At 39.3% G+C, this 23901-nt stretch overlaps 2 protein-coding genes across 2 annotated transcripts in view; one reads left to right on the top strand and one right to left on the bottom strand.

Moving 5' to 3' along the window:
- The window catches only part of IGSF10 (immunoglobulin superfamily member 10), a 77691-nt gene extending 74867 nt beyond the window's left edge, over positions 1-2824 (top strand). The window contains exon 6 of the mRNA XM_047099824.1: positions 916-2824. Within this exon, the coding sequence (XP_046955780.1) occupies positions 916-2824 (1909 nt within the window). The remainder of the gene's footprint in view (positions 1-915) is intronic.
- A 2111-nt stretch (positions 2825-4935) lies between these two features.
- MED12L (mediator complex subunit 12L) overlaps positions 4936-23901 on the bottom strand; it is a 336181-nt gene continuing 317215 nt past the window's right edge. Inside the window, exons 43-45 of the mRNA XM_047100061.1 lie at positions 21184-21270; positions 9270-9351; positions 4936-6689 (exon numbers count right to left, since the gene is read on the bottom strand). Of these exons, the coding sequence (XP_046956017.1) occupies positions 6637-6689; positions 9270-9351; positions 21184-21270 (222 nt within the window). The 3' untranslated portion in view covers positions 4936-6636. The remainder of the gene's footprint in view (positions 6690-9269; positions 9352-21183; positions 21271-23901) is intronic.

Genomic DNA, 23901 nt, shown 5'->3' with positions numbered 1-23901 from the left:
ACTTAAAAATAACAGTACCTTTTGTAACATACCACAACACTATCCATACTTGTTTGCTGGAGAATGAAAAGTGACTTGGGCTGTTTGACTTGGGTAGCAGCTATGCTGTGAAAGATTGTCCAAGCTTTCTTCTTGTTTCATTTGCCTGCTTGGCACATTGCCAAAAAAACAAAAGTAGAAGAAAAACATGTATAGATGTTCTCTGATGGATGATCTCGATCCCATTTTTAGTGCCAATTCATTTTCCACGGGCCTTTCTGAAAAGCTAGATTTGGTTTTATCAGGAAACATGTGCCACCTGGTGGTTCACTGTGGTAATGGCAGGCTGTGATAACTTCAGGGAGAAAAATAGCGTGGCACAGTGGACAAAACGCAGAGACCACTTTTCAGCTGCCGCAAAGCACAGATCCAACAGCAGGCTTCTAATGAGTCTCATATTGACATGACATTTTCTTTCTTCATAACAAAGAATAATTTATAACCACATAATTCCGTTTTGTTACTAATCTTTTTAAAAAATATAGTATGGCATCTTTCCTGAGCAAGTATGCATGAAACTACTGACAGTCACAAGATAATCATTTGATATGTAAAAATCATTCAATATGACGAAGGTCATGTGTCTAAGGCATCCAACATTTCTAGCATTCTCAGCATTGTATTTCTAAAATCACGATTGTAAAAGACATTTGAAGTCCATCTGAGAAATATTCTTTGCACTGTATTATATCTGCTCGATGAGACAATTTTATCTTTCAGGAAATGGCTTAGAAGACAGTCAATAAGCTAGAACTGATTTTAATTTCACTGCAACAGTTTAAGAAAATGTCCATAAAGCTAATCCTATGTAAATAAGGACAACCCTTTCACCCCTTGCTAATAGCTGCACACTCAAAATGTGTCTTCTCTCCTTAGAATGGGCAGCCGCATCCACGTCTATCCAAATGGATCCTTGTTTATTGGCTCAATAACAGAAAAAGATGGCGGTGACTACTTGTGTGTGGCCAGAAACAAAATGGGAGATGATCTGATACTGATGCATGTGAGCCTACGACTGAAACCCGCTAAAATTTATCACAAGCAACATTTTAAAAAGCAGGTATTTCATGGGAAAGATTTCCAAGTTGATTGTGAGGCTTCTGGCTCACCAGTGCCTGAGATATCTTGGAGTTTGCCTGATGGAACGATGATAAACAATGCAATGCAAGCCGATGACAGTGGCCTCAGGACCAGGAGGTATACCCTTTTTGACAATGGAACCTTATACTTCAACAAAGTTGGGATAGCTGAGGAAGGAGATTATACTTGCTATGCCCAGAACACTCTAGGGAAGGATGAAATGAAGGTCCACCTAACGGTCATAACAGCTGCCCCACGGATCAGGCAGGGTTACAAGACTAACATGCGAATCAAGGCTGGAGACATGGTGGTCCTTGACTGTGAGGTCGTTGGTGAACCCAAACCAAAAGTATTTTGGTTGCTGCCTTCCCATGATATGATTTCATTCTCTAAGGACCGATACACATTTCATGCCAACGCGTCTCTGTCCATCAACAAAGTGAAGCTACTCGATTCTGGAGAGTATGTGTGTGTGGCCCGAAATCCCAGTGGGGATGACACCAAAATGTACAAACTGGATGTCATCTCCAAACCTCCATTAATCAATGGTCTGTATACAAACAAAACAGTTATTAAAGCCACAGCTGTGAGGCATTCCAAAAAACACTTTGACTGCAGAGCCGAAGGAACACCATTGCCTCAGATTATGTGGATCATGCCAGACAATATTTTCCTCACAGCCCCATACTATGGAAGCAGAATCACAGTCCATAAAAATGGAACCTTGGAAATTAGGAATGTGAGGCTTTCAGATTCAGCAGATTTTATCTGTGTGGCTCGGAATGAAGGAGGAGAGAGCATGCTGGTGGTACAGTTAGAAGTATTAGAAATGCTAAGAAGACCAACATTCAGAAATCCATATAACGAAAAAATAGTTGCCCAGCTTGGCAAGTCCACAGCATTGAATTGCTCTGTGGATGGTAACCCACCACCTGAAATAATCTGGATTTTACCAAATGGCACAAGATTTCCCAATGAACCTCGAATTTCTCAGTATCTGATAGCAAGCAATGGCTCTTTTATCATTTCTAAAACAACTCGAGATGATGCAGGAAAATATCGGTGTGCAGCAAGAAATCAAGTTGGCTATATTGAAAAATTAATTGTATTAGAAATTGGCCAGAAGCCAGTCATTCTTACTTATGCACTGGGAACAGTTTACTGTTTCAGTGGAGATTCTCTATCCCTGCAATGTGTGTCTGATGGAAGCCCTAAGCCAACTATCAAGTGGACTACACCAAGCGGTTATATAATAGATGGGCCTCAAATTAATGGAAAATTCATATTGCATGAAAATGGCACCTTAGTCATCAAAGACGCAACAGCTTACGACAGAGGAAACTATATTTGTAAGGCTCAAAATAGTGTTGGCCATGCCCTGATTACTGTTCCAGTAATGGTTGTAGCCTACGCACCCCGAATTACAAATCGCCCACCCAGGAGCATTCTCACAAGGACAGGAGCTGCCCTTCAGCTCCTCTGTGTGGCCCTGGGAGTCCCCAAGCCAGAAATCACATGGGAGATGCCTGACCACTCCTTGCTCTCAATGGCAAATAAAGGGAGGACTCATGGAATTGAGCCTGTTCACCCCCGAGGTACCCTCATCATTCAGAATCCCCAAACCTCAGATTCTGGGATATACAAATGCACAGCAAGGAATCCACTGGGTAGTGATTATGCAACAACTTATATTCAGGTAATCTGAAATGAAATAAAATTGAACAGAGTCAACACCTGGACAGAGTTTATTTTTTGGAAGAAGTTTAATCAAAGGCAGCCATAGGCATGTAAATGAATTTGAGTACATTTACAATATTAAATTCATAATGGACATGCAAAAAAAAAAAAGACTTGTAAATAAATGCAGTATGACGGATAGTGATTTTGTTAATTGATCTCCAAACAAACTTTTAACTTAAGGCACTTTTATTTTGCCAACAAATAACAATGAACATTAAGGTAAAACTGTCCACCATAAAATAACAAATGGCTAATGTATCTGAATTCTTCATTCAAGAATGGACTTTTTCTCTTACTACCAGCTGCCTAGTGTCCACCTTCTATCAATGTTACAAGCATGGCACTAAGAAGAGACAATGGAAAAGATTAAATTTGCAGTCTTGATGTAAATTTATCATTTTGATGTGTGGATATTTTGTGGCTGGTTTAGAAATATTTTAGTAAAACCTAGAGAAAATAAGTACTAACTGTTTTTATTATGATTATTGTGTACACTGAAATTTTTCATTGATGGGGAATACAAAAATGTTTTAATAACTGCATTTAAAATAAAGGCAGCCTAACTTTTCCACAAGTAAAAAGCAACTTAACACCTACACTTCATAAAATGTGAAAAGGGGGGTTGATTACCTCTTTACTGAGATAAACTAATTAAAAAGCCTTCAAAAATACAACAAAACTTCTTTATCACTTCAAAATATAACTCAGGCATCCTTGGTTTGGAACGCTTTATAAGGAAAATATCTGAGGAGGAACCATTGCTTTAAGGAGCAAGTTATTTCATTAAGTGATAATCCTTTAGGGGAAAGGAAAATGGAAAAATCTCGATCTAAGACATAAATACATATAATGAAGTTTCATTGTACTTAAAATTTGATCAAACCTACATTAAATGTTGCTTTTTTGTAATTCAATGTGAATTGATTTGGGGGAACATTATGATTCATCTTTTTTTAATTCTAGAGGCTGGGATTTTCCAGCGTAATTTATTTTAAGTGGGAAAAAAAGGATATGCCATAGGTCTTGCTCAGATACCTCAGCACACAAAACCAAGAACTATGTTAGCCCCTGCTGATTGTGTTTTCATCACACCAACTTTCAGCTGGCCCCACATAAGAGGGGGCCTGATTGCTACTAGCTCTGATGTTGGTACCCTGTGGCCACAGGAGGTCAAACATACTCATTCTCCCTGTGACTCCTCAAGAGGAGTAAATAAAATGACAAATGTAAGTTATTAGGAATGAGAGTATGGTGTAAACAGGTATATTTAAGGGATTCTTATGGCCAATTTCAAAGTCTTATTTTTACAAGGCCTGGGGGGGCGGGCGGGGGGAGGGTCCTCCATCTTATCCTAAGATAATTTCCTACCTTACAAAGCAAAACCACCAGGTTCTGGCAAAGGATACAGCTTTCCCTTGTGATTTTAATGCAAATTAATGCATTTGCTAAAAAAAAAAAAGAAACCCCTTAGGATATAGGATTAAGTGGAAGGAAATATGCTAAGACTAGATTAAAAATTCCAGTTGCTCTCTTTATAATGCACAGGGGTAAACCAGGTTTTTCCTCAACCTTCTATAGAATCTGAATTACACCATAACTTAGCTTTGTCACCTGAAAAGAAAAGGACGCAACAAGAAAAAAGGTATACCCCACAGCTTTCATGTGCAAAATGATTATTAATAAATTAATTTCACTAACTTATGCAAACCATAAAGTGCATACAAATGCTATGCAATTTTAACACTCATTCTTGAAACAATATTACTGCTGTTTGCGATACTGAACTATAAAAATATATGGTTCAAACTGAAAATTGGCATTTTAAATACCAATAATTCTTGAAAAGAAAATCAGGACGGAACATGACTCACTCACTAGGCACAACATTCACATTTCGGTTGTTTTGCCAAGGCAATTATTATATGGATATATTACTTTGAAGAAAAATAACTTCATGAAATCTAAGTATGATTCTCAAGAGGAAAAAAAAAAAAAGCACAAAACCCCCAAAACCTGATATACAAAACCAGTTGAAATGTAAAGATCTGTCTTCCGAAAGCAGATAGAATATGTTAATTTAGTGAAAAGAATGGTCTTTAATGTTTTGGCAAAGTCTTTTCCAGCCCAGAGTAAACATGAAATGAGCAGGCTGGAGTGAATTATTTCACAGTGTACAAAGCAGTTCACATGGGTGCTGCCACAGCAAAGTAAGCGGACATGTATTTGAGGTCGTTTGCATGAGTCAAACTTTGCAATGAGTAACTCACCTAGGAAGATATAAATTATTTATATAATGATCTGCAAAAGAAACGCTCTAAAGTTGTTCTAGCTACGTTTTAAAAAAGTAGTTCTACGTGGTTTGCTCATTATAGACAAGTCTATTCACAGTATGCTCAACTACATTACATGTAAAATCATATGGCAAAGAAAATGAATTAACACAAAACATGGGAAAATATCCCCCACATGTTTTAAAATGCCCTGCAATTTTCACATTCAAAATTTTATGCATCTAAATCTAAAAAAATATTATATGGAATACTCTTAAGTTACACAAACTGATAATAATTTACTGTATTTTTTACTCTAATAGGAGCAAATTACCACATACTTGAACAAAGTTAAAATAGTTACTATTTCTTTATAATAAATTTGATGTATAATTTACTTGTGCTTTTTGCACCAATTTATAAATACAGTATATGCAATACACAACCAAGACTGACACCAACATTAATAGTTAAATTCAAAATAGCAAATACTTACCATACAAAATAAACAGCAAATACACCTTTATGAAAACCAGAGCCTTCTGGACTTGGGGGCCAGATTCTCTGGAAACCACATCAAGTTTGAGCGCTGTGGAATCTCAGGCCAGCGGCAAGACTGTTTGTTCTCAAGTTGGCATAAGGTTCAGGAGAACCAAGTGTCCTTTTTGCCAAATCTGGCAATAAATAATGGGAACAATTCCACTGTGGCTTGTTCGGGCCTTTAGAATTTTACATGTTGTACCTTCACAAAGACTCTGGTCAATGATCTTGTAACTGAAAACAAACTCGAGTACAGCTACTTCTAACAGGCTTCCACAGATCTTAGGGTGGCTCTCACAGAAGCCTGGGTTTAAGTTCTTGATCTAAGAAATTTAAGTACTAAGCAACAATCTGTTTCAGCACCTTTTGACCACAACAAAAGCAAAGAAAAATCCTACATAAATAAGAACAAAGTTTATAAAGTGCTTATGAAATTACAAACATTTCAAATTAGAGCAATGCAAATAGATGTCCATTTCACCATCACAGGTGAAAGTAGAATAAATGGATTACTCTCCTGTCAAGATTGGACATGCCTTTCAAATCAGTAGTTTGGTCCAGCAGTTTGGGAAAAAAACAAAACAAAACAAACTACAAAAAAACCCTTCATCATTAATGAATACATGAATATTTTAAATCCACCATAATTCATTCTAGGAGATTCAAAAAAAAAAAAAAAAGCACCAATTTCAAAAGATCTGCTACCAAGCTCTTCCTTGAATAGGCCTGCAGGATCCACATTTTTATACCTACTTTAAAGTTGAAAGTAACAAAAAAAAACCCCAAACCACACCTCCTCCTTTTCTCTTTGTTTAAATGCCTCTATATGAAATGTAGCACAAAATATAGAAAAACTTCAAAGAAAGAAAAGAACATAGGGACATTTCTAAAGATGACTGATGCATTAAATTTGATTTTCTATTTTTCAGTGCAAACATAAAACTTTAGGTCTTGTCCTCTTCCAGATTCAGAAGTGTGATGGATGCCCATAGGGAGTCACTCCTTGCTGTGGCTGGTTACCTAATGAGAAAAATAAATTCAAATAAAATTGCGGATGCAAAATTATACCACCGACAGATGCTACCCTCCTGTCACCGTTCTCAGTACCAGCTTCAAGAACAGGGGAACAGACTGGCCAGGGAGTGCACGCTAGCCCAGAGACCTGAACGGTAAGGTCTAAATATGGCAACTGAATTCATTCCACACAGACACCCGCTCTACATCAGAGTCCTCCGCCTGCCAGCACAAAGCCTTGGGACACTAACTGGCCCATCTAAAGTCTCTGTCTCTGAACTAAGAAACAACTCAGTACTAACATATGGAAGGACTCTAAGTATTGTAAAATGTTGAAAGTTCCCAAAACTTTCACACTGACATTATAGTAAGTGAGAGAAAAGTGGTGTGGAATGGGAAAATCTTCTGCAAATCGCCGTAAGATACATAAAAGAGAAGTGTACAAGGGTGTATACATGTGTGAGAGTGGTTGTGTGTGTCGACTCAAGTCTGTGCCTATGCATATGTGTACATGAGTGCATGCACACACACACATAGAAAAAGTAAAGAATAGTAGGGACAAAGTCTCCTACAGAGACTTAGAAACAGCTACTGCTGGGGTGCCTGGGTGGCTCGGTCAGTTAAGCATCCGACTTTTGATTTCAGCCCAGATCTTGATCTCCTGGTTTGTGAGTTTGAGCCCTGCATCAGGCTCTGCACTGATGGTGCTGAGTCTGCTTGGGATTTCCTCTCCACTCCCCCCCACCCCCCACCACCCCTTCTCTGCCCCTTCAACCTCCTTCTCTCCCAAATTAAATGAAAGAAAAGAAAAGGAAAGGAAAAAGAAAGGAAAAGAAAAGAAAGGAAAAGAAAAAGAAAAAGAGGGAAGGGGAGGGGAGGGGAGGGAACAACTACTGCTTCCATAACTCTGGTGGGACTATTCAAATCCAAAGGCTCCATTCACGTGAGTGAGGATACAAAAGGGGCCATCTGGAGTTGTACAGTGTAGAGTTGAATGATGTGTCAGCAAAGTGGCCATTATTCCAAAGTGGCCATTATTCAACCAAGGAGGCTGGCATAACTGCTAATATGAGGGAGCAGAGTGTGTTGTGGTTAAGAGGTAGGCTCTGGAAGGAGACCATCTGAATTCAAGTCCCAGTTCTGCCCCTTACTTTTAGCTGAATAACTTGGGCCAATGAGTCCAACTCCCTCATCTAGAATATAGGGATATTAATACCTAAACTCACAGGGTGGTTTTTAAGGAATTAAGTGAATTAATATATGTGAAGTCACAACGCCTGGGGCCAAAACAAGTGTTCCGTAAATGATGGGTTAAAACGAAAATGAGACCTGCATTTCATGAGTTCTGGGAAACAGGAAATAGAGGTAGATATGCTCCCAAAATAGGTGATACTGCATAAAAACCATAGGTACTTATTTCTAAAGAGAAGGAAAAAAAAAAACCCCTAAAATAAAAGCATGTTGTCCCTGTGTTAAAACTTTACTCTCTCTTTAGCCAAGTGAAAGTAGGAACTCTCGAATAAAACAATAAAATTTTAACCTCACATTTGTTTAATAAACCACACCTATTACACAGTAGTTAGAAAAGAAGATGGATTTAAACGATTTAACAAATTAAATGAGGCTAAAAAAGGCAAATATTTCTAAAGGGAAAAAAAGCAAGGTATATAAGAGGGGTACTCCCTCCACCAGGAAATCAACATGGACAGCAGCCAGGCAGAAAGTTAAGACGAAAACCAAGTTGCTCCTCAGTCACAAACTGACCCTCCTCCTGACAACATCCTCCCAGAGTCACACAGCTGCCTTTAGGACTAGCTGGTCTCTAATCTGCCTTGAAAAGGACACAAACTGAGACCCAGAACAAACTGCCAGTCCCGACACAGCTGGCACCGGAATTTAGACTTAACTTCTGGGCCAATATTCTTTGCATCACAGGGGTCTGGCTCCCATTTCTAAAAATATTTCCCATCCTGTGATGGCAACACATGGGTGATTCAATTCATGGGAGCACACTGCCGACATCTAGGTGAGGTGTGGTGAAATGAGTTGTTGGAACTGCTGTAGAGAGGCAGCACAATTAAACAAACAAAATTCACACCAGCAAAGCAGGCAGGGATTTCTCTGCCCCGTTATCAGGAAGGACAGGATGGTGCAGTGGCAAGAAGAGTCACAGTCTCAGTGCTGGCACTCCTCCAGGTCAGACTTTGGGGGGCCACCGCACCTCCTTCATCAGCACACTTGAGGGCATCAGCCAAGTTGTTCTCCGAACCTTCCGTCTTGATAAAAAAGGGTACCTGCAGTTCTGCACGGGTTTCCCAAATGCAAAGAAGCATTTCTGGGTTCAGATGGAAGCAAGAGAAAACATCTCTGAACTCGAAAAAAAGATCGGGACTTTTCCAGGGCAGTGGGGGAAGCATTTGAACCAGACGGAACCCCAACAAAACAACAACCAGCCCAGACTAAAATGAAGATGAAAACGGTACCGCAGGAAGACAGTGCAGATTTTGCAGAGCCACCAACTTGTGTTTTGCCTGCTTGTTTTTAATCTCCGGGGAGCCATCTGTTCTGTGATGCAGGGGTACTTACTAGAAAGCTGCTTCTGGAGCTGCCGCACCAGGGCGGCCGTCTGTTGCTGCTGCTGGGTCTGCTGCAAGCCTTGCCTGGGAAACTGTAATTGCAACAGAAGATAGGAGAGAAATCAGCCTGTGGCGCCCGTCACAGACGAGAACAGAGACTCACTCCCGGGGCCGATCTGTAACATACCTTTCACGCTTTGAAGATCAAAGTGCCATGTCCAGTGGGCATATACTACTTTTCATCTACACCCTGATGTACACTTGGAGAACATCTCAAGTGCCAATCCATTCAAGATCCCACTCTCCAGCTGGTTACCAAGCATTTATTTGAAGAGGCTTGATGAAGGAGTGACCCAGGGGTGGCCCAAGAGGTCAAATGTCCTTGTTATCTTACCCTTCACCAGTTGGCCAGTTACTATTATGATATTATAAACCATTTTCATTGGCAACATGAAAGTTCCCAGGCTGGAGGATTTGTTCAAGCACCACAGGCCTTGCCTTGCACAGATAGAGACAAGGATCTGGTGAGACAGCAGTGCCCTCCATCCAGGATTCACTGGGGACTATGTCCTCCCATGGGATGCAGGATGAAGGGCAGGCAGTGTTACTATTTTCCTTGATACAAAGCGGGAAAACTGCACCTTGCCAATTTTTTTCTATTGCCCAAAACGAGAGGGAAAAATAAAACTCCACCTTTCATTCCTGTGGAAATGTTAGTAAACTAAAAAGTGGTTACTATTCTATTCAGTGGTTTCTAGGTTTATTTGGAAATATTACCGTATTTAACAAAACCTAATATGCTACTATGTACTGAGAAATATTCTAGACATCGTAGGTATACATTAGCCCATTTAAGCCTAATGAGGTACTACCTATCCTCAATCACTTATCCAAAGTCCTTGCATTTATGATTTACTATGACACATCCGTAATAGACAGACTAAGCAAGGCCCAGGACAGTACTACATAAATCACTCAATATCTGCAGCAAAACACACAACTAGTCCTATCAGGCAGGATAAATGAAAAGAGATTCTGTCTGGTTAGGTCAGCATTTACAACCAAATGGGTTCAGGTCAGTTTTTGCCGTTCCATGAGTCATAAATAAAATATCCGTTTCCATTTCAAAGTAAAATATCAGGCATCTGGGTGGCTCATTTGGTTAGGCGCCCCACTCTTGATTTTGGCTCAGGTCATGATCTCATGGTTCGTCAGTTTAAGCCATACATCGGGCTCTGCACTGACAGCATGGAGCCTGCTTGGGATTCTCTCCCTCCCTCTCTCTCTGCCCCTCCCCCAACTCATAAGCAAGCATTCTCATAAAATACATAAACTTTAAAAATAAAATTTCAAAATTGTTTGAATTTTAGAAATGAAGATAAGGGACTGTGAACCTTTACTGCTACTATTCTCATTTACAGATGAGGAAATTGAGGCTCCAAGGTATTCAGCCACTCACCCATGTTTCCTGTCAGAATTGGGGCAGGGATTCAGACAAAGCTTTCTGGATTCAGAACTTATTATTTTAACCACGATCCAGTGCTATCTTTAATTGGGAATATTAGCTTCCAAATATTAATTTACTTGGAAATAATCACAGATTCTAAATGGTGGGCTGCAAAGGTGTCTAATCTTAACTTCTCATTTGATTAACTAACATATTGAGGTACATAGTACATAAATATTTAACATTTATTCATTCAAAAGATGCTTAGCTGTCTTCTTTCATGTTTGTTTAAAGTCTATTCCAGGACCCCCCGGGTAGCTCAGTCAGTTGAGCCTCTGACTTTGGCTCAGGTCACAATCTCATGGTTTGTGAGTATGAGCCCCACAACGGGCTTACTGACATCAGCGTGGAGCCTGCTTTGGATCCTCTGTCCTCCTCTCTCCCTGCCCCTACCCTGCTCATGCTCCCCCTCTCTCAACAATAAACAAACACTTAAAAAAATAATAAAATCGGGGCGCCTGGGTGGCTCAGTAGGTTGAGCGTCTGACTTCAGCTCAGGTCAGGATCTCGCAGTTCGTGAGATCAAGACCCGCGTCGGGCTCTGTGCTGACAGCTCAGAGCCTGGAGCCTGTTTCAGATTCGGTGTCTCCCTCTCTCTGCCCCTTCCCTGTTCATGCTCTCTGTCTCTTAAAAATGAATAAACGTTAAAAAATGTTTTAAAAATAATAATAAAATCTACTCCAAATAGAGTAATTCCTAGAATGAACCATGGTAGTCCATCTTCTCAGAATCTTTATTTTGAGGAGCCTAGGCAGTAACTAATACTTAGGAAGCCTGTGTGCAGTGTGCATGGGTGTGTGAGTACACATGCACACGTATAGGAAGATAACAGGTGTTCTGCTGGGTGGCCTTAAGAGATAATTATTCTCTAGGGAACCCCATAACTATTGGGGGTACCTGCAAAGTCAAATCCATTTTCATAATAATACTAAGGCATTATTTGTTTTTGCTCTCTTTGTCTCAGGAGTGTACAATGCAGTTTTCCAGAAAGCTATATAATGTGTGATGTTGCAACAAACAGTATATTTTCCATTTATCCAGACATTTAAGTAGAATTCAAAAATGTAAACAATGTCAGGGGCGCCTGGGTGGCGCAGTCGGTTAAGCGTCCGACTTCAGCCAGGTCACGATCTCGCGGTCCGTGAGTTCGAGCCCCGCGTCGGGCTCTGGGCTGATGGCTCAGAGCCTGGAGCCTGTTTCCGATTCTGTGTCTCCCTCTCTCTCTGCCCCTCCCCCGTTCATGCTCTGTCTCTCTCTGTCCCAAAAATAAATAAACGTTGAAAAAAAAATTTAAAAAAAAAAAAAAAAAATGTAAACAATGTCATTCTACTCACTTTATATTTTGAAAAATACTCATATTTTTATTATTCATTCATTATTCATAAAAGTGTTATTTCTGGTTAATATGTAATGAGAATTTTAGAATATATTACCAAATGTTAGTAATATTTCTATTTTAATTTCTAATACAACAAATATTAACAGACACATAAAAGCTCTTTGGGTCCACAGTCATTTTTGAATGAGAAGGGGTTCCAAGGCCAAAAACTTTGAGACCAGCTTCCTCAGGCCCCCAGAAGGAAGTGGTGAGACAGGTCTCCAGTCCAAAGTGCCGTCAGTTGTAGTGTTTTCCTACATACTTCTCTCAAGGCCACTCTGATACTAATTTTAATTTGCTTTCATCTGTATGTGAATGTCAGCAGGCAAGACTTACAATTTCCCTGGGCCCTGGAGCACTTTCCACCAGGGAAAGAGAAAGTGCCACCGGTTCCCACAGAAACCTCACTGGTGAGTGTTTCAAATCAAGTCACTGAGCTTCTGCAAAACACTGGCTGAAGAATGTCAAGCCATCAGGGGAAATTTAAAGAGTCACCCTAGTAGGCTCTTCCCCTTTCTTCCTGAATTAGAGTTTCTGGGGCAAAAGTGCTAGATATTTGCATTTGCAAATCATTCCCCTAAGTGGTCTGATGCTTGGCTAGATTTCAGACCCATCCCTGAAGTAGGAACTGGAACTTTTTAGGACACACATCAACGTGGATCAGTTGAGGTTTCCTAGGGGTTCTAAAAATCACAGTCTGTGTACGTTTAACCTTTCCTGCTTAAATCTGATAAATAAAGAGGAAAGATTTTTCTAGACCCTATCCGTATAGGAGATGATCATGGTTTTGTTCACCTCTGTGCCTCTGCAGATGTTAATCCCTCCTCTAGAAACCCTTCTTTCCCCCTTCATCCTACCCTATGTGCTCCTAAAAATCTGCTTGTCCTTCGAAGATCAGCTCAAGTGCTCACATACTCCCTTGGGAATTTGAAGAGCGAATCACTGCTCATGTATCCCTAGTACTGTGGAGATGCCTTTATTATCATATATGGTGTAATGTGACAATCGCTTCTCTCCCTAGTTTTCTGGATTTTGCTCTTCTTGGGGGCAGCGTGCTCTTGCTGCAACCACAAGACAAAGCACAGAGCTCAACAATGTCGGTCAGGTATAGCCAACTAGCCAACAGGACATAACTACTCTCCACTAAACACATTCTCCGATGAACTAAAAAAAAAAAAAATTTACCATTTTATTATGATGTATTCTGACTAATCCCTAAATCCCTATTTTGACAACACATGCTTATTCAAGAGTGTTTAATATTCCTGCTCAATCATTACTAAGGCACAGTACATATCTAAGTAGCAATTTCTACTTAAATAATTGTCATTGAATCGTTTTTGTCTCAGAAAAGCTGGCTTCTTTGGGCGTGTCTTTGCAGCAGCCGACACCGACTGGTCCTAAGGAGCAGCAGGCTGAAGAAAGAGTGCTGGGCCTTTCTGCCCCCCCACAGCTGGTTTAGACACCGTGTCTTCTGAACGGGTAATAAGTAGGTGGGGCTTTTTTTTCCTTCATTGCTACGGCATTCAACAAACAAGTCAACAACAGTTAACCAAATCCAGGCACATTTTTGGGTCCTAGGAACACCAAAGAGAGTAAAGCACAGTTCCTGACTCCTGAGAGCTACGTCCTAAAACCTGTGACCACACTATCGGCGAGCAAAAGACAAGGCAACATTTGCACCAAGGCAACCTTTACTTGAAACCTGCACGGCCAACTGAGAGAGTCCAGACAGTTTTAGGGTACTCTGATGAATGGAACACAACCTTTCATCAGTACCAGTTCCAGCACCAGTGCCCAAGGCACCATGAGGGCCCCTCCACTGAGTGCCTGGCCAGAAGTACATGTGCTCCCATACTGCCATTTGCAAGGTGACACATTCAGAAAGGACCAGCATCAACAGATTTCAGACTACCAGGCATGGGACTTATTTGCAGTTTACCTACTAACTTGCATGCAGCCATTTTTTTAAAATCTGTATATAGTTTTTAGTGGGGGAAAAAAAATATATATATATATATATCTGTCCTATTACCAGAAATCTCTCACACGTCTTCCCTATCCTTCATCTGGAAACTACTCCTCCTTTCCCTTCAAAAAGGGAAAAAAAAAAAAAAACCACGAAAAAAAAATTCATGCAGAGGAAAGTAACATCGCTCAATAAATTTCTCTGACCTACTTTTTGCCATTTGAAAAGGAAAATAGTATCTGGCTAATTTAAAATTCTAGAGGCATCTGGCTCAATGTCTCTGAATGGAACATATGAATTTTTTGAAGACTGTATGACAATTTCACACATGATGTTTGTCTACAAAATAATGCAGTTAAGTACTGCTGCCATTATGCAAATTTTCATAAGGCATTATATTCAATTCGATACTGACACAAAGATCAATCAGTTTAAATAAAGCCAACTTTTTAAAGCTTTGTATTAGCATGTTTTCCAGGCCACCCAACTAGGACACTCTGAGTTTAAGATGAAAAGAAATGACACGGCAGGATGATGCAAAGTTTACTTTCTTAAAAGCTAAAAGCAGTTTTAAAGAAAAGATCACAGCCTGTTAACATAGTCCATCAAGAGTTAATTTAATCATCATGACTCAAAAGCTTACTGAAGCTATTTTTCAAGTCAAGAACTATAATTTAGGTCAAAACCAGAGAGGCCAAATATAATCTTCCAGCGAGGGTGCTCAGCCTTTCTTTCCAGGTGCTCTTCCCTCAGCAAACACAAGTCAGCCAAAGACTTGAGCAAGCGGGTAACAATACAGGCATGGATACTAAGCTGACACCGCATTTAATCTGTAAGCACAGGCCTTTCTAACACTTCCTCTTTTCACAGAAAAGCTGTTTCCAAATGATGCTTTTTGAAAAAGTACCAATTTCTGTTCTAAGTCAGTTTTGACTCCTAGGGTCACTTTTTATAGCAGTGACCAACTTGCCTATGTGGGTGTTAACAATCACTGTGCTGCACGTCCCAGCAGCTGCTGTCAACCAGGGGGTAGTTAGAGAGCAGTCAAAAACTCCTACGGCCTTCCCAGGTCTGCCGCACTCAACCTCCTGCCCATCAAGGCTTCCCAAGCTTCTCATCCTCTTCCTGACCTCTGTTATGGGCTGAATTACGCTGTCTTGAAAAGCTTTGCTGGCACCGTAACCCTCAGGACCTTACTTGGAGATAGGGTCTTTGCAGAGGGTAATCACGCTAAAATGAGATCATTAGGATAGGACCTGATCCAATGCGACTGGTGTCCTTATAAAGAAGGGAAATTTGGACATAAACGCACACAGTGAGAGCGTCATGAGAGGATGAAGGTGGAGATCATGTCTGTTTCGATGACCAAGGAATGCCAAAGACCATCAGCAAACCACCAAAAGCCAGGGGGAGACTCCTGGAGTGGATTTCTCCCTCATGGCCCACAGAAGGAACCACCTCTGCGGACACCCTGATCTTGGACTCCCAGCCTCCGGAACTAGGAGATAACACACTTCTGTTGGTTAAGCCCCCCAGTGTGTGGTGCTTTGTTTCACGAGCCTTGGCCAACAAACACAGCTCCACCAGTACTTCTGCTTCTGCCATGCAGTGCCATTGCTCAACGGCTTCCTGGGATTCTAAGCTGTCTGGGGGCAGGGAGCACGCTACGTACTTCCTTACTGCGCTTATGACCTCTGGCCCAGCGCCAGCCTCTTCTGTCCACAACGACTAAGCACTAGCTGAACTGACCCATGAATGTCACCAGATAGCAGGACAAGTCATTGAGAGGATGGTGGCTGGGCTACCGGTACCACTTCTCCCCTGTGACTGCATGAATCAGAACTCTGAATGAGTCAGAGCTGGCTTCTCGTCAACAGCCAGCTTACTGCTCAGTCTCCAGCAAAGAAACAATATAAAATTTTAAGAAATACAACTTTTTTTCTTAATACTGTTAAGGCTTTGTGCCAGTGCTGTTCTGAAGATATATAATTAGAGGTAACTTTCTTCCTATGCTTCTACTTTCCTTCATTATAAGAAAACCAAAAAGAAAAAAATATATATATCAAAACACCCCTAGCAGCATTATTTTTGAAATTGGAAACAATATCAGTGTTCGGCACTTAAGTGGGGTGTTAAGCAAATAATAGCAGAAGAATATAGCTGACTTCACAGCAATATAAAATTACAAACATGCAGACTATGTTAATAAACTTAAAAGTATATATATGGAAGCCAAATGAAAGTACACTGAAAAAAAGAACTAATTACAATAATGTAAAACTCTAAGTTCGTTGACATCCCTTTAAAACTTCTAATCCTGAAATCTGTCACTCTAAGTGGTATTCAAAATTTCCTAGCCTATCCTGACTTATGACATATACAATAGTTCTGCATTTGTACAAATAATTGCTGTCTAGATTAGAATATAGTGCTCTAAAGATAAGACCCTGTGCTTCCAAGAGAACTTTTAAAAAAGACTTCAGGTCAAAAGAAAGAAAGAAAGAAAGAAAAAGGCTGAAAAAGCTTGCTGTGAATTACACTATCCATGAAGACTGTTTTTTACTTCTCTGGAATTACTTTACTAGAACACAGTGGGGAAATATCATGGGCCACGTTTTGACTACTCTGCTCAATCCTTAGGATGTATTTATTTTCAGCTAGTGAGTGAAATATAATCCACTACATGAAAAACTTCAATACTGTCTCCTTAGAGGTTGAAACTGAATAAATGTGATATGTATTCTTTACACATAATAAATATATTAAATATTTATGAGACTTTTAGATGAGTAGAAAAGATATTAAATTCCCTTTTATTAGATATGCTTTATTTCTACTGGAACATGGGGATAGAGTCTCTTCTCAACTCTGTAAAAGCTGATCCTCTGCTTTAAATTATAATTAGGAAGTTTAAAGACAATTTCCAACCAGCCCTATAAATTTAACTTTGTGATAGAATCAAATTTTTTTTTTTTACCCTACCCAAAATAATCATTACATTTCAGGCACTTGATATCAATATCCATCTGTGTTTATATAACACAATTCTCTAAGAATAAAAACATTTTATGCATTTAATTTTACATATTTCCAACATGCTACATTATAAACCAACTAAAATAGTGTTTAATAAGAGGGAGATGAAAGGCCAAAAAGAAAGGGTAATAAAGATGTTGTTATCTGCTTAATTGCAGGTGTCCATCCAACTCAAGTTTTTCAAAATTATGAACTATTTTATAAGGACACGTGACCACAAATTAAAGTCAACATTTCTGGCAAGTAAAACAGTCTTAGGATGACAGTTGTGCATCTGTGCGATTCAATATATGGATTTTAAATATGTGGAAAAAGTACAGAGTTTAAATATTAATACATTTAAATATGTAGACTTAATATAAGATTTTATTAAAATCTTAATTTTAATATTAATAAAAATTTATTATATTTGTGAGCCACATATATGTGACTATGTCATGTATGTTTATTTATATATAGGAATTAAATGTCAAAAGCAGGTAAAAAGGTGCACTATCCTCCTGTTACATATTCAAAAGTAACTGAAGCAGTTCTACACTTCATGTTTGCTCCTCTGGTACACTAGGTACTATGCAATCAGTTTCTTATTAGTAATGGCTAGCCAAAGAAGTTATAATTCTTAAATTAATGGGTTCCTTATAATTGTCAATTAAGTGTTCACTTATGAATTTGCATGAAATCTCTGAAAATTTCTATTAGAGTTAACTTCCCCAGTTCTTTACAGAAGCCTCTGTTGTTCACATGGGCATTATGGCATAAGAAGTCTTTGTTTTAAATGAGAAAGAAAGAAAGGTTAAAAATTTGCCAGGTCAACATCAAATATCCCAAATGCTCAACAGGATATAATTTGCAGATGTTATCATTTATTTCTTCGTGTTCTGTCAAAATATCACTGGAATGTTTTGTTGTATTTAGAAACAAAAGAGTGGGGCTACTTTAAGCTTTTTTACTGCCTGATATAGTAAGATGCCTGGTAGAAAGTGAATTTTTATAGTGGCAAATGTAATCTAATGGATGCCCTATGTAACTGTGGAATACTGGGTGAAGGGGGACAAGAAGTTAAACTTTCCCCAGTGGCTGTAGATTTTAAAATCAAAGCATCAAATGTTAGGCTTCACAGTTAAATGATTTTATAAAGTTTATTTATTTTTTTGAGAAAGATAGAGAATGGAGGAAGGACAAAAGAAGAGAGGGAGACAGAGAATCCCAAGCAGGCTCCACGCTGTCAGTGCAGAGCCCGATGCAGGGCTCAAACTCATGAACTGCGAGATCATGACCTGAGCTGAAACCAAGAGTCAGAGGCTTAACAGACTGAGCCACCCAGGAGCCCCTAGGCTTCATATTTAAAACACAACTTAGGGAGGGGTGTTTGGGTGGCTCAGTCAGTGGAGTGTCCAACTCTTGGTTTCAGCTCTGGTCATGATCTTGTGGTTTGTGAGATTGAGCCCTATGTCAAGATCTGGGCTGACAGTGCAGGGCCTTCTTGGGATTCTCTCTCCATCCCTCCCCAACTCACTCGTGGGTGCTCTCTCTCAAAATAAATAAATAACAGGGGCGCCTGGGTGGCGCGGTCGGTTAGGCGTCCGACTTCAGCCAGGTCACGATCTCGCGGTCCGTGAGTTCGAGCCCCGCGTCAGGCTCTGGGCTGATGGCTCGGAGCCTGGAGCCTGCTTCCGATTCTGTGTCTCCCTCTCTCTCTGCCCCTCCCCCGTTCATGCTCTGTCTCTCTCTGTCCCAAAAATGAATGAACGTTGAAAAAAAAAAAATTAAAAAAAAAATAAATAAATAAATAAATAACCATTAAAAAAACAAAACAAAACATAACTTATAGAAACACAGAAAGACATATGGGAAGAAGGGAAAGCTCTTCCTTAAATAGAATACAAACAGCTACATGCAGAAAAAACAAGAGTTATTAGCAAATCACCACTTTCGACTACCACAGTAAAATCTGACCAAGGTGAGGATAATTTAACAAATGCTGACATTAGTGGATAAAGGTCTGTGAGTAACAGAACGATGAGACTGTATCAAGCTATCCCCGTAAATTATTTTTAACTACAGAAGAAAAATCAATTACCTTGTAGTGGAGATATCTATCATAGCACCTAAACACAAAGATTAAAGTAATTGCACCGGTGCTGTATTTCCTAATGTGACACCTGAGAAAGATACAGCACCACCTCTGTGATACTCCTGCCAGAAGTGCATGATCTGAATCTAATCGTGAGGAAATATCAGACACATCGAAACCTGAGTTACACTCTACAAATTCTATGCACCTCAAAATGTCACTGTCACGGAAACAAAACACAAACTGCAAAGACAAAAGGGGGCTGCAGAATCGATCCAGATTAGAGGTAAGTAAAAAGACATGAAAGTATGATCCTAGACCAGGAAAAAAACAAAAACAAAACAAACAAAAAAACTGGAGTAAAGAATATGATCGGTGCAAATGGCACAATTTGCAAAAGATGTATAGATCGTAGCATTGTATTGATGTTAAATTACCTGATTTCACTAACTGCACCAAGTTTTTTAAGAGAATATCTTGTTCCTAAAAGACCACAATGAAGTATTCAGAGTAAAGAAGCACAAGCCTGCAACTTACTCATATGTACAGATCATGTGTGTGTATGTGTACGTGTGTATAGAAAGAATAAAGAAAATGTGGCAAAATATTAATAATTAGTGAATCTGGGAAGAGGATGTATGGTAATTCTTTGTATTATCCTTTAATTCTTCTGTTAGCTTGAAATTACTTAAAAATACTTTATCTTGTTCTTGGGCTAGAGGTTAGGGTGAGGTAGCAGTATCCTATGCCAAGGAGTCCTTTCCACAACATTTGTAAGTCAGTCAACCGATCCCTGCTAATACAACTCTCATGATGAAGAATGTAGGCTGTGAATGTATATATATTGCCTCTACCTAAGAAAGGGTTTTTAAGATGGATTGCAATAAATGTCACTTATACAGTAAACAAATAAATAAGTAAATGGAGCTAAAAAATGAACAAAACTGATTCATGATAAAGAAGAATTTCCTTAAAAATGGGGATCAAACTGGTCAAGGCCGAGGCTTGTAAAATGCATCTGAGATGTCCTTTTCCAGTTGCCAGTGCTCCCTTATCAGTTCTATTTGGACACTATCCGTCCTTTACCATCTAGCTCTACTGATCTTTCTCTACCACAAAAGTTGTGAAAGCAACCATCTCTTTGTAACCCTGTCCTGAAAAGAGTCTACACCAGGATTTCCAAGGGTTCACTAAGCCAGTGTATTTTAGATTGTACTTGCACAACTCATGTTACTCAGTTACCTTCAGAACAAGCATTTACTTTTACAGATATTTCCAATATGTAGCAAGTGATGTGACCATTGATGGTAGTGATAAAAATTCTTCTTTTTACAACATACTTATCTAAGTAAACTGAAAAAAAAGAAGCAATTTAAAGAAAAAAAAATGCTTACGTAATAAAGCAGGGATACGGCATTTGTGAAAGTAAAGGGTGTTGTAATTATGGAACTTCAGAAAACACTGATGCTATGCATTGAACATTTCATAATTTGACAAAGCTAAAGAAATGAATTATGAGATTATGAATTACATGAAAATCTTATAGAAAATACCTGGCTGAAATCAGAGTTTCTTTATATCAGTAAAGATAATATTTCAGAAGGTACACTCAGTCTTTTTTGAAATTAAAGTAAAAACTCAAGATAACCTTGTAATAGATATACTAAATTATCATCTTAATACTGTTTAGAAAAAAAACTGCTGTCTCAACATAAATATTTTAGCCCATGGAAAAGTCTGAAAAAATTTACAAAGGAAAAATGGTGTGATTTACTGAACTCAGAATATTTATTTATACTTTTCTGGGAAAACAAACATACTGTAATGATAAAGTTCTAGGGAACAATTCTAGGGTATATTCTGGCTACTTCAATTCTTAACAGTTTTATGGGACATGAAAAATGCAGCCTGCCTTTAAAGAAGAACTCCACATATTTGGTTCCACAACACTAGGCCTTACCAAAGGCTGCTGGGGCTGCATCGCTTGGAGACCAAGGGTCTGACTCTGGGGCTGTGGGGGCTGCTGGGGCTGGGGGGGCTGCTGCATCTGGAACGAAACAGGATTATACTTAAACAGAGGGGTTAATATATTCCCTATATACCTTTTATCTTCTCTCCCCCTATATACCTTTTATCTAATTATCTTGTTGCAACAAAAAAGATACACACCTTCCTCCTGCATCTTTGTCTTAACAAACATTGTTCATTTGTCCAGCTCAAGACCTAAATTGGCTCTCCCCCCGCAGCCTTCTTGGGTCAATACAACCCCAAGGATCTCTTCCTTCGGTAGAGATATACTGCCCTCTGCTGTCCAAGGACATCCTGCATACTTACTGTTTTGATGCCTTTCAGGTCATCGGCCTTTGCACATACTTTATCCCATCTCATACCAGCAGGTTAGACAAGGACTACTCAGTAATTCCCTTTTTAGTCCCTATGACATCTGAACAAACTCTTGTAGTTTTGTTTTTGTTTTTGTTTTAAGAAAAATGTAGACCTCTCAAACAAAGGAAGACAGGAAGAGGAGGGGAGAGAAGAGTAATTCTTAAAGATTATAAATTTTTTTGGTGGGGGAGGGCCTGGGTGGCTCAGTGGGTTAAGTGATTTCAGCTCCGGTCATGATCTCACAATTCAGAAGTTGAAGCCTGGCATTGGGACTCTCTCTCCCTCTCTCTCTGCCCCTCCCCTGCACTCACTCTCAAAATAAATAAATAAACTTAAAAAGAAAAAAGAAAAGAAAAAAGAGTTTTTTTGAGAGAGAGAGTTCAAGTGAGCAAGGGGCAGAAAGAAAGGAGAGAAAGAATCCTTCAAGGGGCAGGGAGGGAAGGAGAGAGAGAAAGCGGGGCTCATGCTCACTGAAGTGGGGCTAGAGCTCACCCAATGTGGAACTGGAACTTATGAACTGTAAGATCATGACCTGACCCCAAAAGTCAGATGCTTTTAACTGACTGAGCCACCCAGGCGCCCAAGAAAAAAAAATTTTAAAGCAAGATGTTTATGTGAGATGTTCTGGCATAAGATACTAGCATAAAGACAAATTCTCTCAGTGACCAAGTTGGCTTAAATAAATGGCTCTTGGAAAACACTTCCAAGTCACGAAGAAACACAGACTAGACATCCACTATGTGGGACACAGAGGAGAGGAAAATATTAATAGGTGGTTTGTCTCGGTGACTTTCAAAGTTTCCTCCATCCAGGCATTCATCTTAATGATGACACTGCTGGACTTCTTTTCATCCTCTGCATTTTCAACTTGGTGTGCATACTATCTTCCAAATTATTTGTCTTCTTTAGGGCAAGGTAACAAATAGCTATTACCAGATGGTATTACCCACTAAGTGCCAATATTGGTTGATATGGAATCCTACCAGGGGGTCTGGGCAGGGTTGCTCCCAACTGGAACAATGCAAGTGGGACCAGGACTATGCTGATTATAATATAAAGCCAATTCTCCATTTGGCCCACTGTGAAATCTTTCAAGAAAAACCAACTTAACTTCATCATTATTAATTAGTTCCTTTATGGAGGTAGTCAGTCACCACAAACAAAGTATAATCCTGATGCAAAAGTAAATCCCTTTTATCTCCAGAGAACGTGTGGTAAAGAAAACATTACCAGAAGGGCATACTATGCTAATTGGGATAAAAAAGCACATATTAACTAGTAAAGAAAGGCTTTGAAAATCTGCAGCCTTGAAAAGCAATGTAAGACAGGAAGTAGTAAATAATGTAATAACTTTCTTCAGTGATTTGGAAGTGAGAAATTTAAAGCCGAGGGAAATATAAAAACAAGTATCAGTCCTATAAAGTTCTGAAAATATATCCTCAGAACCTGAGACAAAATTATTTAAGAAAATATCACTATGTTCATAATAATATTATCAAATGAAAGCTTTCCTTATAAGGAACCATGTTGGAGGCAACAACTGTACAGTAAGTGAGGCTGCCATTTGTAGGCCACACTCTCCCTAAACCAATTACCACTTGTTATCAATTTTGTGATACAACTTTTTCTTCACATTTGAACGGGTAAAAGTTGGGATGCAACTAACGGCATTGTATAACTAATGATATTTTAGAATTATAAAACCCATTTTTCGGGAGGATTTGTGTCAGCTTCTGCCTATCACCTGGGAGTACTGTCAACCAGAATTTTTTGGGTCACACTGAATTCAGACCTCAATCCCACTTGAACTTGTGGTTCAAATTCTCAGGGGAGACGTTTTTTTCCCTCCAACCAGTGTCAAGGTTGAGACATGCGCATTACTTTACGGTCCCTCTGCACAAGTTTATTGAACTCATTCCAAGAGTATAGCTTGGGGTATCCCAGTTCTACTAGATTCCCTGTCTTTGGTGGTGTTTTTTCTTTCTCAATAACACACAAAATGTCAGTTGCATCTCAAGGTGAATTACTGATAAGAGTCCACCGCAGAGACTCATCAGATAATATCCAATCCAAAAACTTAGGACAAACTTGTGAATAATGAAGACAAATGGAACAGGTAAACATAAATAGCCTATAGTTCCTAGATGAGTAAGTTAGAAACAAGAATGTGTCAAGGGGAGGAACGCTTTATCTAAGGTACTTAAATATTTACATCAAATAAATGAAGGATAGCTCTCTGGATTCGACCAGAGACAGAATGAAATATCCCTCTGAAATATCCTAGCTATGTAAC

The sequence above is a fragment of the Lynx rufus genome, unplaced genomic scaffold (assembly GCF_022079265.1).
Source record: "Lynx rufus isolate CCGP_SWC_20201006 ecotype Redwood Valley unplaced genomic scaffold, mLynRuf1.p SCAF_5, whole genome shotgun sequence".
Taxonomy (NCBI): Eukaryota; Metazoa; Chordata; class Mammalia; order Carnivora; family Felidae; genus Lynx; species Lynx rufus.
Note: the sequence above shows the minus strand (reverse complement) of the source record. Positions and strands in the feature narration are given on the sequence as shown.